Raw genomic sequence first — 16,574 nt, 5'->3', positions numbered from 1 at the left:
CAGCGCGGGACTCGGGCCCCGCTCCCCGCTGCAGGCCCGGCCCCGGCAGCAGCTCCGCGGCGTCGGGGAACACGAGACGGCGAGGCCGGGCCGGGCTTAGCGGCGCTGGGTCCGCACAGCCCCAGCCCCGACAAAGCCCCAGAACGCGCGTCCGCAGCGGGCGGGACCGGCGGAAGAGGCTGCGCGGAGCGGGGCCGAGGGAATTTAAGTCCCGGCGGCCGGGCTGCTTCTGCTTCTTTGGTTCGTTCGTCGCTGATGCTGGAGCGGCCGGTCTGGCCTTCCCCGGCAGGGCCCAGGTTTGGTGCGGGGAGGGGGGTCTCGGCCCGGGGCCGGCACCAGGGAGCGGGAGCTGGGACAGATGCCGCGGCCCGGTGGGTGTCGGGGTCCACGGAGCAGCGGCGGGGCTCGGGGCGCCGGGGAATAAAGCCTGGAGGGCCGGAGCCCGGCGCCCCCCGTTCTAGCCCGAGCCGCCCGCGACCACCCGGGACAGGGTCTGCCCCGCGGGTCCCCCCGGCCAGGTTGCAAACACCGCCCGGCCCCACCGGGGCTCCCGGGGCCGTCCCACAGCACACGGGGGTTCAGGGTTCAGCCGGGGCCAGTTCGCGGCTCAATCAGGGTCGGTTCGCGTCTCAGGAGGGTATTCTGGGGTCTCCGGGAGGTGCTTTGGGTGCTCAGGAGGGTGCTTTGGGTCTCGGGGCCGGGGCTCTGCAGCACGGACCCAGACGGGCATTTCCCAGCTGCAGAACGGAGCCCCGGCCCCGCACCCTGGGGCTGGGTCAGAGTCCGAGTCCGGTGCCTTTGGGCTCAGAAACGAGCCCTTGTTGGATGCTTCTGGGGTCGAAGCTGGGGCCGGGCTGGGTGGGGGCGCTGGGGCTTGTTGGGCTGTGGGAGGGGGTGTGAGCTGGTGCATGGACCCCCTCTGGAGGCGGGGGGGGGGGGGGGGGGAGTCCCCAAATGCCAGGGCACCAGCATGCACCATAAACATCTGAGATAGTCACTGAGGTGAAAGGTGCTTTTCACACTGGGTTTGGGCTCCAACTCTATTTGGACAAGGCATGTACAACCACCACAGGAATCCTGGGCACTTGTTAGCTCAGGTCAGGACAGTGAGCAATTATGACAGGTTATATTCATCTACATGTCGTGACAGTGATTGATTTGTGACCTAGCCACAAGCCAGGCTCAGATCAACAAGCACAAGCTGTAACTGGCTAGGGCCAGAGCTGAGGAGGGGCTGAGGCAGCAAATGGGGCTGGAGATGGACAAGAGCTGCAGCCACAATGGAACTGGAGACATCCAGAGGCTGGGCCTGAAAAACAGGAAGGGATAAACAGAGACCTGAAGCTGCAGTTGAGCCCGAGCCATAAGTGAGCTGGAGCTGCAAAAAACTGAAGCCGGGGGGGGCAGAAACCACTGACCTGAAGCAGCAAATGAGCTGAAGCCGTCCATAAGTTGGACCTGAACCCAGAGCAGAACCCAGAGCTACAAATGAGCTGGAGCCAAAACTGAACTGGACATGTCCAGGAGCTGTGGCTGAAAGAAATGGGGACCTGAACCAATACACGCACAACCAAATCAAAACCCAAAATCAAACAAGCAAATCCAAACCCAAAACCAAACTAAACCCAAGCACAACATCAAAACAACCCCACCACCACCCAGAAGAGGGGGGCCTAAACTCCCAGCCTGGAGCCGTATCCAATCTGGAGCTGCACACTCCTCGCAGCACCATGGGCGGTTGCAGGCAGGGCCGCAGCAGCAGCCTGGCTGCTGCTTGGAGTTTCATACCCCGCACGCTGTGGCTGGGGCTTCTCTGTCCATCCCTGTGCAGGGCAGACATGGCACACTCAGCTCCTGGCAGCGACTGGGAGCTCAAACTGGTCAGAGCTGTCTCTGAGCTGGAACTGAACCAAGAGCAGAAACCAGCAGGAGCTGGGCCTGCGAGCTGGGCCTGAAAGAAATGGGGACCTGAACCAACAACAAACCAACCCAAACCCAAATCAAACACTATCAAAAAACCAAGCAAAACAAAAACCAAACCAAAAACGAACCCAAAAGCAAAACGGGGACCAAACCCCCAACCTGTGGCTGTGTCACACCATGACCCCACTCAGAGGAACTCCTTTCCCTCTTTCACTAAAGTTCTGCCTCAGCCTCTGTGTGATCTTTCTGTCTCTGGATGTTCTCCCCCGCTGCCAGAGAGAACAGCATCACTCTGGGGAGCTCTTGCAGGCACAAAGGAGAGCCGTCGGCATTCCTGGAGGAAGAGAAGGGTGAGACACGGGCACTGGGCTCCTTTCAAGACACTGACCCTTGCAGCTGAGGAAGATGTCCCTGGCTCCTGTAGGGCCAGCAATCATCAACTTGCTCCATTCCTGCACACAAATGCCCTCCTCAGCCTTTGAGAAAGGGATGCGTAGTCTTGTTCTCTCTTCCACCCACCTTGCTCACCACACATCTCTCAACCTTTGCCACATGCCTTCTGCAGCAAGGATAGCTCCTGGTTTTGCCAAAGCATCAGAAGTCCCCTCGTCCCCCTCCAGTGCTGGCAGCCCCACCACCCAAGTGCCCTGCTCCTCCCCAGCCTGACCCCGTGTGTCACCAGCCTCTGCCCGTCCCAGCAAGGTGCTGGGAAAACCTGGCCCGTCTCACGCTCTCCACTCTACAACGTGCCCAGGGAGCTCCCAGAAGCGGGAGCTGAAGCTGCCAGCTCCTGAGTTCTCCTCCCTCTGCCAGGACAAAGCCTTCTCCACACCTCAGCCCAAAGGGTGGAACAAAACACTCCGAGGGCTGCCCGGGATCCCACACCTCTGCCCCAGGGAGCCTTTCTACTCCCATCGCCCAGTAGTTAAAGCACTTGCTTGGCCAAACCAAGGGAATCAAGCAGCCACCTTTGCTGGGCCCCAGGCTCCCCAGTGCCAGAGCCAGGTCTTCCCGTGCTGGGAGCCTCCTGCTGGTGCAGCAAGGACACAGCTCGACCCTTCAAAGAGTCCCTCTTGGTCCCAAGGGTCCTCGCAGGCACTCGCAGCTTGTGAACTGCTGCCTCTTGTAAAACTCCAGGCCAGGCTGCCCAAGGGGAGCACCTACACAGGCAAGTAGGAACCTACAGACATTCCAGAGCTGGAACATCAGTGCTCGGGCAGGAGGAGACAGAGGAGGTGGCGAGGACAGAACCCTCACAAGCCATCCCTAGCAGGGCAAAAGGCTCCCTGGTGAACTGCTGTGGCTACCCAGCCACAGCCAGAGACTGGACAGCATCTCTGCAGAGCACGCACCCATGCTGTGCAGTGCTGATTTTCTCTGGTGTGGTGACACTAGTGCCAGTCCTCACCTTGCCCTCTCCATCCACCGCTTCTTGGGATATTTAGGTCTACTTCCTTCTTCCCACGGCTCTCTGCCCATGAGATTCTGCTCACCAAGTGGTCCCAGTGGTAGATGGCAGTTGCACTGGGAGCTGCTTCTTCACTGAGCAGTGCCTATGAGCCATCCCTGGCCCATAGCTCTTGCTTCAGCAGGGGCCCTCTCCTTATGGCTGAGGCTTACATGCCCCAGTATTTCAGGGTCCTTCCCCAGGAAAAAATCCAGCTGGAGGATGCATTGACCATATCTGCAGGTGTGGAAGATTCCCCCAATGGGTAATCGGCTGGTTCCTAAGTTCTGCTTGGAGGTTGAGCCCATCCTGAGCACCTGCGCTAGAAAGGTAGTCTGCAGTGATACATCTTCTTGTGGTAAGAATCTCCTTGTCATGGACCACATCTCGCATCTGCTTGATGGTGTTTTACTAGGTTGAGCTATCCACTAATGGAGATTTTCTCTCTCCAGGACAGGGCCACACTCACGGTAGGCTAAACAGGGCTATTTTAACTTGGTCTCACTGCAGGGTTCAAAGGGCTGAAAGAAACTGGTAAAGGCTCCTCCAGTCCTGGGTCAAAAACTTTTTTGATCTCTGCAGAGGACTTTTTCCTACAACACAGAGAGGAGGATTTCTTCCCAGATAGAGCATTTATGCAGAACAAAAGGGATCCTGGCATGCAGCCTTCATGGGAAGTGGCCACCCAACCCACAAGACAGAATATTTCATGTCATGGGAAGCACTGCAAGGTGCGGAGACCAAGTTATCCTGGTGCATTAAAGAAACACAGTAGTGCTCTCTGTGCACTTTCCTCTCCCTTGGCATCTTTGCAGAGCATCTGCAGCAGAAAGGATGACACAGAGTTACAGGCTGGGATGTAGCAGAATTTTAATGAATCAAATGAGGAAAACAGGACAGTCTCAATGGAAACCCCAGTGCAGGGAGCACCAGGGGCAGAAAGGACTCTGCGCCCCATGGCTGTGGTGGATCCTACCAGGTGTCCCTCTGCTCCCCACAGAGGGAGCAGGGCCAGCAGCTCCTCCCGAGGCTGGCTTTGTGGGACTCCCAGCCTAGGTGAGCTCAAGAGAACAAGGACATGGGAGGGAAAGGAGAGAGTGACAGAAGGGAAAAGCAGCATGGGCCATGCAAGCGGTGCTGGGGTTGCTCAGCTGCTCTGGAAGCAACAACCCAACACCCCATCCCGAGTGCGGTGCCATCTTCTGCGTCCCTGGGCCTTTCCCCAGGGCTATCGCCGGCAGCTTTAGCAGGGGAAGCACCTCCTGCCGAAGTAGCGGCCGCCCAAGCCGGAGAGGCCCAAGCCGGAGAGGCTAAAGCCCCCAGAGTTGATGGGCACTCCCTCGGAGCTGAGGATGCTGCCAACGGCAGCGGAGGTGGAGGAGCCCACGGCGGTGTTCTGAGGGAAGGAGCTGAGGATGGGGCCGGGCAGGGTCACCACCACGGGGGAGGGCTCAATGACGACGATGGAGTCCTGGCACTGCCTGACACAGGCCTCATTGCAGCTGTTGGCCAGCGGGGTCGGGCCGCAGGGCTGGCAGGGCACGCACGGGCTGTAGCAGGACATGTCTCGATGGTAGAGCTTCACCTGGAGACAGGGCAGGGGCAAGCAGATGATGGGACGGGTCAGGAGCAGCCTCTCACCCCACAACATGACAGACCCTTTCCCTTAGCCCAAAAGAGATCCACCAAGAGCAACCAAGCTCAGGGAGATGCCCCACCCTCACCCCACAGCCCAGGAAACGCTTCACCCAAGCTCCAACATCTTTTCATGCTGCATCTTCTTCACCCTTCTCTCTCTCCCACGGAAAGCAGCCTCAAGATGCCATAGGACAAGGAGGCAGGTATGTGCTGAGATAACCCAGATGAGGAAGAGAAAGAGGAAATAAGTAAAAGGACAAGGGCTTCAGATTTACCTTGTTCTCAAGGAGATGGAGGCGAGAGCAGTGGATGAGAGAGTGAGGAGAAGTTCCCTCTTTTATACTGCTCCTGCACTGCCCCAGGCCCACAGTCACTGCACACAGGCAGTAATTTTCCAGCAGACTCGCCTCCAAAGCAAAATACCTACCTGATGGCACAGGTTGGAATTTGGTTTCTGCCACTTAATTTCCTCATTTCTGACATGACCACCAGGTCATGGAGGATCCTTTCAAGTGCTACAATGAGAAGCCAAAGCATTTCCCAGATAGTAACACGTCAGCAGAGGCAGAGGATATGCCCCCGAGTGCTGGTGGGTTCTATGCAGATGGAGAACATGGATGTGGGGAAGTCTGGTGAGGTTGTTTACAACCTCCTCTACAGGAAGGTGATGTTCCCACTGAGAACAGCGGCCACGCAAACCCCTTGATTCCTCCCCAAATGCTGCGGAGTTGGGTCCCTTCTCACTGCTGTAGAGGTTTGTTTGCACCTGGCACAGTGTCTCATTCCTCCCACTTTCCTCACACCACCATGGACTTTGGCTGCTCTCTTGGGACCCTGTCTAGCAGGAGACACTTTACCAAAACATGCTGACATCCAGTGAGTCCCCCAAGCTGTGGTAATGCTGGCAAGGTCATGCTGAGGGCAATGGCCACTGGGCTATGGATGGAGCTGCCCTGGCCACAGGGGAATTGAGCCCTGCGTGGACACGGGCTGCACTCCTGGCTTGTCCTCACGCCAAAGGCTGACACTCGCCAGGCCAGAATGAGAGTGTGACTCACCATGGGTAGGGAGAGTCTATCCCAGGAAGCTTGCCTACAGAAGGCATTCCCCTGCCCTCCTGGGATGCGTCCCAGCTGCCTCCATGGCTGCAGGGCAGGGAAGTGCATCGCTCCTTGATGTGCTTTGAGAGCTGTTGTTGTACTCAGGGGTGTTCTGAGCACTTGTTCTCCCTGAGCATGCCAGGCACGTGGCACTGCAGAGTCCTGCCAGCCCTCACTGCTTGGGCAGTTGGAGGAACTTTTCTTGCCTTCCCCATAGTGCTGGGCTGTGTTCCACACTGAGGAGGCCTTTGGGGCATGGGATGGGAGATGTGATGGAGCTCTAATGCCAGGAGAAGATGTATCAGCCCAGGTTGAGGGATGAGTCCCAGACACAAGGGAGATGTTTTCTGCAACCCTTTCTTTCCCTTTGTGGACTATGCAGGACTTTGCATTAAGGGGTTAAACACTATTGGCCTCAGCCTGGGCCCCTGCAGTGCACCAGGAGTCAGTGGCAACCACCAGAAGTTCGTGCCACTCATCACAACCCTTGGAGAGCAGCAGACATGCCAGATTTCAATCCCCTGCACTGGGGCTTCTTCCCCAGCCTGTATTTCATCAGTTGGTCTGCAATGACTGTTACAGCAGACAGTGTCAAAAACCTTGGTTAGATGAGATTAACAACATTTGCTTGACAGTAAACCCTTCCACTAAAGTCCAAGGAAAAGGACCCTTGAAGTGCCTTCACCTTTCCTGTATCCCCTGTCCCCAGTGGATCTGCTCCATTCAGCCTTTTCCCAAGGATCCCTTTTGCTACTGAGCTACCTGAAAGAAGACCTCATTTCTGGTTCAATGGCACGTGGGTTTTGGTTTCCTAAACCACACACTCAGGCTTCCTAAACCTGCACACTCAGACAACCTGGCAGATGCTCTCCCCAAAGCAAAGGGCATCAAGAGGAAGACAGTTGAAACCTCTTCTTGCAAAGGGAGTGGCAAACAATCCCACTTCACTGTCCCAAGCCAGCATCCCCTTCCTGCACGGAACCTCCACACTCCACCACTTGAGGGCACTTCACCGTACAAAACACGGTCTTCCCTGCGATATCCTTTGGAATGTTGTAGCAGCACATGAAAGCAGACCACATTGCAAAGGAGGCATGTCAGAAATGAGGAAATTAAATGGCAGCGTTGATGGAAACCAAACCCCAACCTGTGCCATTAGGTGGGTGTTTTGCTTTGGCGGTGAGTCTGCTGGAAAATTACTGCCCATGTGCAGTAACTGTGGGCCTGGGGCAGTGCAAGACCAGTATAAAAGCAGGAACTTCTCCTCACTCTCTCATTCACTGCCCTTGCCTCCATCTCCTTGAGAACAAGGTGAGTATGAAACCATTTCTGCTCCTTCTTGTACTCCTCCAGTGTATCTCAGCTCATACCCACCCCTATGATCCTCACTGGATCTTGGAACTGCTTGGCATGGGAAAGGGAATGGGGCAGAAAGCGTGGCATGGAGATAGGCTGGGGCTTGGTTATGTGTTTTGTGAGCTATGGGCTTGGAAGGACTCCCTGGGCTTGGTTGCTCTTTTGGGGTGGGGTCTTTTGGGCTGAGGGGAAGAAGAAGTCCATGGGTCTCCCTAAACCACCTCCATCTCTTGTATCCGGCTTGTGACTTGTCTCTGTCATGGTGGTGCAAGAGGCTGCTCCTGACCCATGTCCCTGATATGCTTGCCCCTGCGCTGTCTCCAGGTGAAGCTCTACCATCGAGACATGTCTTGCTACAACCCGTGCGTGCCCTGCCAGCCCTGCGGCCCGACCCCGCTGGCCAACAGCTGCAATGAGGCCTGTGTCAGGCAGTGCCAGGACTCCATCGTCGTCATTGAGCCTTCCCCCGTGGTGGTGACCCTGCCCGGCCCCATCCTCAGCTCCTTCCCTCAGAACACCGCCGTGGGCTCCTCCACCTCCGCTGCCGTTGGCAGCATCCTCAGCTCCGAGGGAGTGCCCATCAACTCCGGGGGCTTTAGCCTCTCTGGCTTGGGCCTCTCTGGCTTGGGCGGCCGCTACTGCGGCAGGAGGTGCTTCCCCTGCTAAAGCTGCTGGTGATGGCCCTGGGGAAGGGCCCAGGGACCCAGAAGATGGCACCATGCTGTGGATGCTGACTCCTTTCTGCCCCTGATGCTCCCTGCACCAGGATCTCCAATCACACTGTTTTTGTTTCCCTGTTTTAACTCATTAAAGTTCTGCTGCATCCCAACCCATGACTATGTCATCCTTTTTCATGCAGATGCCAAGATCCCAAGAAATGCATCTCCTGTGCAGGTTTGTCCTTGCTTGATTTCATGGCCAATACACCTTTCAGAAGAATTAGAATTATTCTTTGGCCTTTCTCAATCACTTCTTTTTTTTTTTTTTTGCCCCACATGATGGGGTAATTAAACTGCAACTACACTGAGAGGAGGGAGAGGCATTGTCTTCAGAATTTCAGACAAGAAGATGCTCTCTTCACCACTGGAGTATCCAAACCCAGGCAATACATTACTGCCAAGCTGTTAGAATACAACCCCGGTTCACTTTGGACCACCTTTTTCACATGACCCTTATACACAGGGCATTCTCCAGGCCTTAGGAGACCTCGTTGTCATCAGATGACTTCCATCACCACTAGTCCTCTCAGGTACTCTGTGCCTCCCTAAGCGTTAGTCCACCTTCCTTACTAAATCACAAGATCTTGAACAGGTATCTTACCCCCACACTTGGCAGGACACACCTCCAGAGACTGCAATTCACAGCTTGTTTTCCAAGTTCCCTGTCCATTCTGCAGTCGCTAGTGAGGGATCCCACCTGTTTGGCTTCCTTACCTTCCAGTTCCTGACTGTTGGCCCCACTCTCCAAACATCAGAATTGCCATGCAGTAATCTGCTCACCAGGCTGGTGTCTGTGATGTTTCCACATGTCTTGAAGTTCTCTTGAGGTCAAGGACCGGGTGCAACCAAGGCCAGGTTGGATGGGGCTTGGAGCAACCTGGTCTAGTGGAAGGTGTCCCTGCCCGTGGGAGGGAGTTGGGACTGGATGAGCTTCTTCCCCAAACCTTTCTATGATTTGATTCTGTACTATCTGTCTCTTCAGTTATTTGTCTCACTTCATCTTCCCATTCTTTTGCTGAAGGACTGCGTTACTGATCACACACTTGCCTCCTCACTTCTTTACTAACCAATGATAAGGACCCGTTCACCTCATTGTCCACTATTTCTTTTTCATTACCAGAACGATTACTGCAGATAGCGTTTGGGTTCCTGTCCGAACCATGGTGTCCTCACCTGTGGTTTGGGTCTCTGCCTCAGCTGCCATGTTCTTAGATGTAGTTTGGATCCCTGGCGGAATTGTGACATCCCCAGAGGTCATTTGGGTCCCTGTTTTAATCATGGCCCTCTGGTACTAAAGAGTTGTGGCTCAATAGACACAGGTCAAGGCCAATACAGTGTTAAAAGCAGCTGGTTTTCAAGCAGCTGCCACCCAGGGACTGGCCACCTCAGGGCACATTTCACTGTCACCGCACCCAAAACTTGTCACTGCACCCAAAAGTTGTCGCCTCTTACGCCAGCATGACAGCAGTTTCCGCAAACCCACATTAAGCCAACAGTTAATTAGTATTTTTTAAAACCTCACCTAGAGTGAACAAGGACCTCAGGAACCTGCACAACAGAATGAGCTACATCAGCCTTGGATGTGAAGAGGGAGATGTATTCCCTCATCCTCTCTACTAAACAGCTCCCCCAGCACAGTGAGGGCATCAATGCCAGGGCAATTAGTGGTTGCTTCAGAAGACAAAAACCTTGATAAGGAACTGAAGCACAAGCAGGAGACATAGAGGAGGTGGAAGCAGGGACAGGCCACTTTGGATGTTGTCGGAGAATGCAGAAATGCGATGGGGAAAGGCCAAGGCCCATTTGGAATTATATCTAGCTGAGGATATTAAGAACAACAGGAAGGGCTTCTTCAAATAGATCAATAATAAGAGGAAAATGTGGTCCCACTACTGAATGGAGCAGGGACCCTGGTGGCAGGGGACACAAAGAAGGCAGAGATACTGAATAGTGCCTTTTCTTCAGTCTTCAATGTCAAAGCCAGCCCTCAGGAATCCCTGACCCAGACGACTAGAGAGAAGGTCTGGAGAAAGGAAGTCTTTCCCTTGGTTTAGGAGACAAGGAGGTTGGACTAGATGACCTCTGGTGGTTCCTTCCAGCCTCAAACATACTGTGAATGCCCCCCTGACCCAAACCTCCTCCTTCCTCTTACCATTTATTGCTAACCATGATGTCATATGGTATGGAAAATCCCTTTGGTCAGTCTGGCTCAGCTGTCGTGGCTTTTTCCTCTCCCAACCTCTTGCCCACCTCAGCCTACAAGCATTTTGGAGATGGAGTCGGAGAGACAGCAATGATGTTGTGCCCAGTGAAACCTCAAACATTTATGTGTTATCAGCATCATGCCAGGTACAACTACAAAGAACCAGTAGGAGAGCTAATATGGGGACAACTCCATCCAGGCAGACCCTGCACAATGCTGTTACAAATCATTACACAATTATCCCCTCCCAGAACCACCCCTGAGCAACAGCTCTCTCTCGGGGCATTCTGGGAGAGCATCTGCAGAGGAAAGGATGACAAAGTCACAGGTTAGGGTGCAGCAGAAATTTAATGAGTCAAATGACGGAAACAAGGACACTTTGAGTGGAGATCCTGGTGCAGGGAGCACCAAAGGCAGAAAGGAGTCGGCATCTCCAGCACGGTGCCATCTTCTGGGTCCCTGGGCCCTTACCCAAGGCCATCACCAGCAGCTTTAGCAGGGGAAGCTCCTCCTGCCGCAGTAGCGGCCGCCCAAGCCGGAGAGGCCCAAGCCGGAGAGGTCAAAGCCCCTGGAGTTGATGGGCACTCCCTCGGAGCTGAGGATGCTGCCAACGGCAGCGGAGGTGGAGGAGCCCACGGCGGTGTTCTGAGGGAAGGAGCTGAGGATGGGGCCGGGCAGGGTCACCACCACAGGAGAGGGCTGGATGGCAACGATGGAGTCCTGGCACTGCCTGACACAGGCCTCATTGCAGCTGTTGGCCAGCGGGGTCGGGCCGCAGGGCTGGCAGGGCACGCACGGGCTGTAGCAGGACATGTCTCGATGGTAGAGCTTCACCTGGACACAGGGCAGGGGCAAGCAGATCAGGGATGTGGCTCAGGAGCAGCCTCTCACCCCACCAGGAAGGATGAAAGGCATGCTCTGTAGACAAGAGCTGGAGGCTGTGTAGGGAGGCACATGGGCTTCTCCTCACACTCAGAAGATCCCCACCAACCCCATAGGTCAGGTGTCTCCTCAGCCAAGATCTGGCCATGGCACATCTTCCTTCCCATTCCCTCTCCCATGACAAGATGATCCAAGCCCCCACATGGGTCAAAGGGGCGGTTATGTGCTGAGAAAACTCAAAGGAGGAGGAGAAGGAGTCAGAGAAGGGGCTTCAGACTCACCTTGTTCTCGAGGAGATGGAGGCGAGAGCAGTGGATGAGAGAGTGAAGAGAAGTTCCTGCTTTTATACTGCTCCTGCACTGCCCCAGGCCCACAGTCACTGCACACAGGCACTAATTTTCCAGCAGACTCACCTCCGAAGCAAGATACCTACATGATGGCACAGGTTGGGGTTTGTTTTCCGTCAACAATACATGTCCTCATTTCTGATACAGCCACCTGGCCACAGAAGCTTCTTTCATTTACCAGGATGAGAAGCCCAAGAATTTCCTGTGCAGGAACACATCAGTATGGGCAGAAGACAATTCCCAAGGATTTGGGTTCTTCCTCATTACCTGTGGGGTGTGTTGGGGCTCAGGACAACGTCTTGTTGTTCCCACTCTGCTCACACCACCCTGCAGTATGGCTGGTGCTTTGCATCCCGACCAGCCAGAGACACAGTGGCCTGGCCAAGTTTCCAAAACTCCTGCAGTCCTGAGCTGTGGGAGTAGCAGCAGGAAAGTCCTGCTGAGGGCAACGGCCATTAGGTCATCCTGGAGCCATGGACTTGGGTGATGCCCTGTGCTCAGAGCTCATATTCAGAGGGCAGGGATGGAGCTGCCCTGGCCACAGGGGAATTGAGCCCTGCGTGGACATAGGCTGCACGCCTAGCTTGTCCTCACGCCAAAGGCTAACACACGCCAGGCCAGAATGAGAGTGTGACTCACCATGGGTAGGGAGAGTCTATCCCAGGAAGCTTGCCTACAGAAGGCATTCCCCTGCCCTCCTGGGATGCGTCCCAGCTGCCTCCATGGCTGCAGGGCAGGGAAGTGCATCGCTCCTTGATGTGCTTTGAGAGCTGTTGTTGTACTCAGGGTTGTTCTGAGCACTTGTTCTCCCTGAGCATGCCAGGCACGTGGCACTGCAGAGTCCTGCCAGCCCTCACTGCTTGGGCAGTTGGAGGAACTTTTCTTGCCTTCCCCATAGTGCTGGGCTGTGTTCCACACTGAGGAGGCCTTTGGGGCATGGGATGGGAGATGTGATGGAGCTCTAATGCCAGGAGAGGACGTATCAGCCCAGGTTGAGGGATGAGTTCCAGACACGAGGGAGACGTTTTCTGCAACCCTTTCTTTCCCTCTGTGGAGTGTTCTGGAACGCATGTGGCATGTCCTCATGAAAAGCAGCCCTTGTGTACTCTGCTGACATGTGCAGTGTGGGGAAGAGCTGGGTTTCTTCTTGCAAAGGGAGTTGCCAACAGTCTCACTTCACTGCCGCAGCTAACATCCCAAGTGCCTGCATGGGACTTCTTGAGTACTTGGGGCTCCTCTTCTGCCCCACTGACATGATTCTACCTGGGATAGCCTTGGGCTTCTCATCCCGGGACATGAAAGGAGCTTCACAGCAGGTTCAGCACGTCAAAATGAGGAAATGAAATGGCATCACTGATGGAAATCAAACCCCAACCTGTACAATTAGGTGGGTGTTTTGCTTTGGAGATGAGTGTCGTGGAAAATTACTGCCCATATGCAGTGACTGTGGGCCTGGGGCAGTGCAGGAGCAATATAAAAGCAGGAACTTCTCTTAACTCTCTCATCCACTGCTCTCACTTCCATCTCCTTGAGAACAAGGTGAGTCTGAAGCCCCTTCTCTGCCTCCTTCTACTTCTCCTCCTCCTTTGAGTTTTCTCAGCACATAACCGCCCCTTTGACCCATGCGGGGGCTTGGATCATCTTGTCATGGGAGAGGGAATGGGAAGAAAGATGTGCCATGGCCAGATCTTGGCTGAGGAGACACCTGACCTATGGGGTTGGTGGGGATCTTCTGAGTGAGAGGAGAAGCCCATGTGCCTCCCTGCACAGCCTCCAGCTCTTGTCTACAGAGCATGCCTTTCATCCTTCCTGGTGGGGTGAGAGGCTGCTCCTGAGCCACATCCCTGATATGCTTGCCCCTGCCCTGTGTCCAGGTGAAGCTCCACCATCGAGCCATGTCCTGCTACAGCCCGTGCGTGCCCTGCCAGCCCTGCGGCCCGACCCCGCTGGCCAACAGCTGCAATGAGGCCTGTGTCAGGCAGTGCCAGGACTCCATCGTCGCCATCCAGCCCTCCCCCGTGGTGGTGACCCTGCCCGGCCCCATCCTCAGCTCCTTCCCTCAGAACACCGCCGTGGGCTCCTCCACCTCTGCTGCTGTTGGCAGCATCCTCAGCTCCGAGGGAGTGCCCATCAACTCCGGGGGCTTTAGCCTCTCTGGCTTGGACATCTCCGGCTTGGGCAGCCGCTACTGCGGCAGGAGGTGCTTCCCCTGCTAAAGCTGCTGGCGATGGCCCTGGGGAAGGGCCCAGGGACCCAGAAGATGGCACCGTGCCGGCGACGGAGAGTTGGGTTGTTGCACAAGGACGGGGCCAGCCTGGGCTCTCGCACAGCATGGCCCATGCCTGCCCCTGCTGTTCTCTGTGCTGGGGCTGCCACTCAGATCCACGCCACTGTCGTCTTTTGACTCATTAAATGTCTTCTGCATCCCAGCCCATGCCTTTGTCTCTTCCTTGTCACTGGAGACACTCCCACAAAGGCCATGTGTCGCAGGGGTGGTTCTGGGATGGGGTTTTGGAGATACTTGTGCTCTGAGAGTTAACGCAGGTTTGCTTCTGCTATTCTTAGTTACGCATTGGGTGACCCTCTGCTTTCTAAACTTCTCTACCTATCTTAGTCTGGGCAGAATGACGCGATGCTCTTCAGTGACCATTGCTACTCCAATAACGACTTTTGGTCTTCCACTAAAGCATTCTCTTCTCCATGCTCAGTAAAACCCATACCCTCAGCCTATCCTGGCCAGCCACGTGCACCAGCCTCCTCACCTTCCTGGCTGCTCGCTTCCTCTCTTCCTGCCCTGAGTCTCAACTGGCTCCCACTCTTCAGAAGCATTCCAGGAAGTCCTGGGCACAGGCAGGGAAGGAGCAGGGCAAGAAGGACCTTGGCTGACCGTGGGCCCTGTGTTGTGTGTTGCCCTTGGAAAGCACTAAGAGCTGACCAGCCACTCTCTCGATCTGTTCCCCGCAGCAGGATGGAGGCAGAATTGGAAGAGGAAGAGCGTGAAACAGCCCGCGGTGGAGATCAGGCAATTTAGGAGGGGAAGGGAAAAGAGAGAAAACCCAAGGGGTGCAAATGCAGCACCTAGCACTTTGCACAGCAAACGATGCCCAGCCCATGATCCAAACAATGACCTCTTTGGAAAGACTGCCTACTATTTTATTGCTGAGCACGATGTTATAACAGCATGGCATAGTCCTTTGGTCAGTTCAGGTCAGGTCTCCTGGCAGTGTCCCAGCCAGCTACTTGCACACAACTTCCGCCTACCATGGCCAATATCCAAAACTTAGGCTTGTTATTTGCAATGTTTTAACCACACATTTGAAACTCAACACTAAAATGATCAAAACACAACCTCTGACATTACGTAAGATATTTTTCTTTGGATGTGAGTCTGTCCAAGAATTACTGCCTGCTGCAAGTGAAATTGCCCTGTGAGGGCGCTTTGGCTGCAAAGAGTTATAGTGAACGGCTCAAGGTCCAAGTGGAAACAAGTGACAATAGGTTTCCTTCAGGGGTCCGTAGCAAGACTAACACTATTTCATCTCTTCATCAATGACATAGATAGCGGGGTTGAGTGCACCCACAGGGAGATGCTGCATGACACCAAGCTGAGGGGCAACTGACACACAATGTCCAGAGGAACCTTGACAGGCTTGAGGAATGGTCCCATGTGAAGCTCAGGATATTCGACAAGACTGAGTGCAAGCCCTGCACCTGCACTTGGGCAATATTAATGCAGACTGGAAGATGAATGGTTGAGGACCTGGGGACACTGGAGGTTGATAAACAAGACATGAGCCAGCAGTGTGTGCTGGCAGCTCAGAAAGCCAAGCGTGGCCAGCAGATCAAAAAGAAGCGTGGCCAGCAGATTGAGGGAGGTGATTCTGTGCTTCTAGTCCTCACTCATTAGAGGCACACTGAGGCCATTCGGTGTCCCCAGTAGAAACAAGACGTGGACCTGTCAGAGCAGGTCCAGAGAAGGGTTAAAAACTGCCTGACAAAGGGTTCATTGGTGCTATTGGCTGGTGGGGTAGGGATGCAGGGCTGGCAGGGCACGCACGAGCTGTAGCAGGATATGTGTCAATGGTAGAGCTTCACCTGGAGAGAGGGCAGCAGCAAGCAGAGCACAATGGTGAGTGTGTTACAGCCTCCCACCTCACTACCAATGGCCTGGTTGTCCTCGCCTAGCCTGGGAAGCAAGTGCTGTGTCTTGTCAGTACCACATTCCCTCCAGAATACTTGCATGAAAATGTTGAAGTTACTGAGGAACAGGAAAGGTGTGCACAGCTGGGTGGGTTGAAGGTACTGACCGATGTGGGTAATTGTATCCCAGCCCAAAAAGGCAGACATTTTTTAGAAAGCAGAGGGTCGCTCAATGCATGACTGAACATACTCAATGCCAGCCTGTTCTGGCAGTCACTGCAAAACCGTCCCCAACAACGCCCTCCCAGGACCAGCCATGAGCAACATCTCTTCCTTGGCCATCTTGGGAGAGCATCTGCAGGGGAAAGGATGAGACAACAGCACAAGCTGGGATGCAACAGAACTTTAATGAGTGAGTCAAAAGAGGGAAATGAGGTCAATCTGAGTGAAGGCCTCCGTGCAGGCAGCAGCTTTAGCAGGGGAAGCACCTCCTGCCGAAGTAGCGGCCGCCCAAGCCGGAGAGGCCCAAGCCGGAGAGGCTAAAGCCCCCGGAGTTGATGGGCACTCCCTCGGAGCTGAGGATGCTGCCAACGGCAGCAGAGGTGGACGAGCCCACGGCGGTGTTCTGCGGGAAGGAGGTGAGGATGGGGCCAGGCAGGGTCACCACCACGGAGGAGGGCTGGATGGCGACGATGGAGTCCTGGCACTGCCTGACACAGGCTCATTGCAGCTGTTGGCCAGCGGGGTCGGGCCGCAGGGCTGGCAGGGCACGCACGGGCTGTAGCAGGACATGTCTCGATGGTAGAGCTTCACCTGGAG

The 16,574-nt window shown here is 55.1% G+C and overlaps 3 protein-coding genes and 1 pseudogene across 5 annotated transcripts; 2 read left to right on the top strand and 2 right to left on the bottom strand.

Annotated features, from left to right (window-relative positions):
* Window positions 1-164: 164 nt before the first annotated feature.
* On the top strand, window positions 165-8,189 carry LOC115617939 (feather beta keratin-like). 2 transcript variants are annotated; one of them, XM_030509025.1, is made up of 2 exons: window positions 165-240; window positions 7,789-8,189. In XM_030509025.1, exon 2 carries the CDS (start codon window positions 7,810-7,812, stop codon window positions 8,128-8,130), a length of 321 nt encoding a protein of 106 aa, XP_030364885.1. In that variant the 5' UTR covers window positions 165-240; window positions 7,789-7,809; the 3' UTR covers window positions 8,131-8,189. The 2 variants fall into 2 exon arrangements, with proteins under 2 accessions (XP_030364885.1, XP_030364886.1); XM_030509026.1 differs by lacking the exon at window positions 165-240 and adding an exon at window positions 7,411-7,419.
* LOC115617979 lies at window positions 4,614-6,174 on the bottom strand (annotated as a pseudogene).
* A 2,689-nt stretch (window positions 8,190-10,878) lies between the features above and the next one.
* LOC115617844 (feather keratin Cos1-2-like) lies at window positions 10,879-11,622 on the bottom strand. The gene is made up of 2 exons (XM_030508820.1): window positions 11,550-11,622; window positions 10,879-11,201 (listed from the first exon to the last, which is right to left on the bottom strand). Exon 2 carries the CDS (start codon window positions 11,197-11,199, stop codon window positions 10,879-10,881), a length of 321 nt encoding a protein of 106 aa, XP_030364680.1. The 5' UTR covers window positions 11,200-11,201; window positions 11,550-11,622.
* A 1,459-nt stretch (window positions 11,623-13,081) lies between these two features.
* Window positions 13,082-13,831, top strand: LOC115617838 (feather keratin Cos1-2-like). 2 transcript variants are annotated; one of them, XM_030508810.1, is made up of 2 exons: window positions 13,082-13,154; window positions 13,509-13,831. In XM_030508810.1, exon 2 carries the CDS (start codon window positions 13,511-13,513, stop codon window positions 13,829-13,831), a length of 321 nt encoding a protein of 106 aa, XP_030364670.1. In that variant the 5' UTR covers window positions 13,082-13,154; window positions 13,509-13,510. The 2 variants fall into 2 exon arrangements, with proteins under 2 accessions (XP_030364670.1, XP_030364671.1); XM_030508811.1 differs by having other exon boundaries at window positions 13,146-13,154; window positions 13,490-13,831.
* The last annotated feature ends 2,743 nt before the right edge of the window (window positions 13,832-16,574 follow it).

Source organism: Strigops habroptila, chromosome 19 (genome assembly GCF_004027225.2).
Source record: "Strigops habroptila isolate Jane chromosome 19, bStrHab1.2.pri, whole genome shotgun sequence".
NCBI classification, from domain to species: Eukaryota; Metazoa; Chordata; class Aves; order Psittaciformes; family Psittacidae; genus Strigops; species Strigops habroptila.
This window is presented reverse-complemented; position numbering and strand designations above follow the sequence as displayed.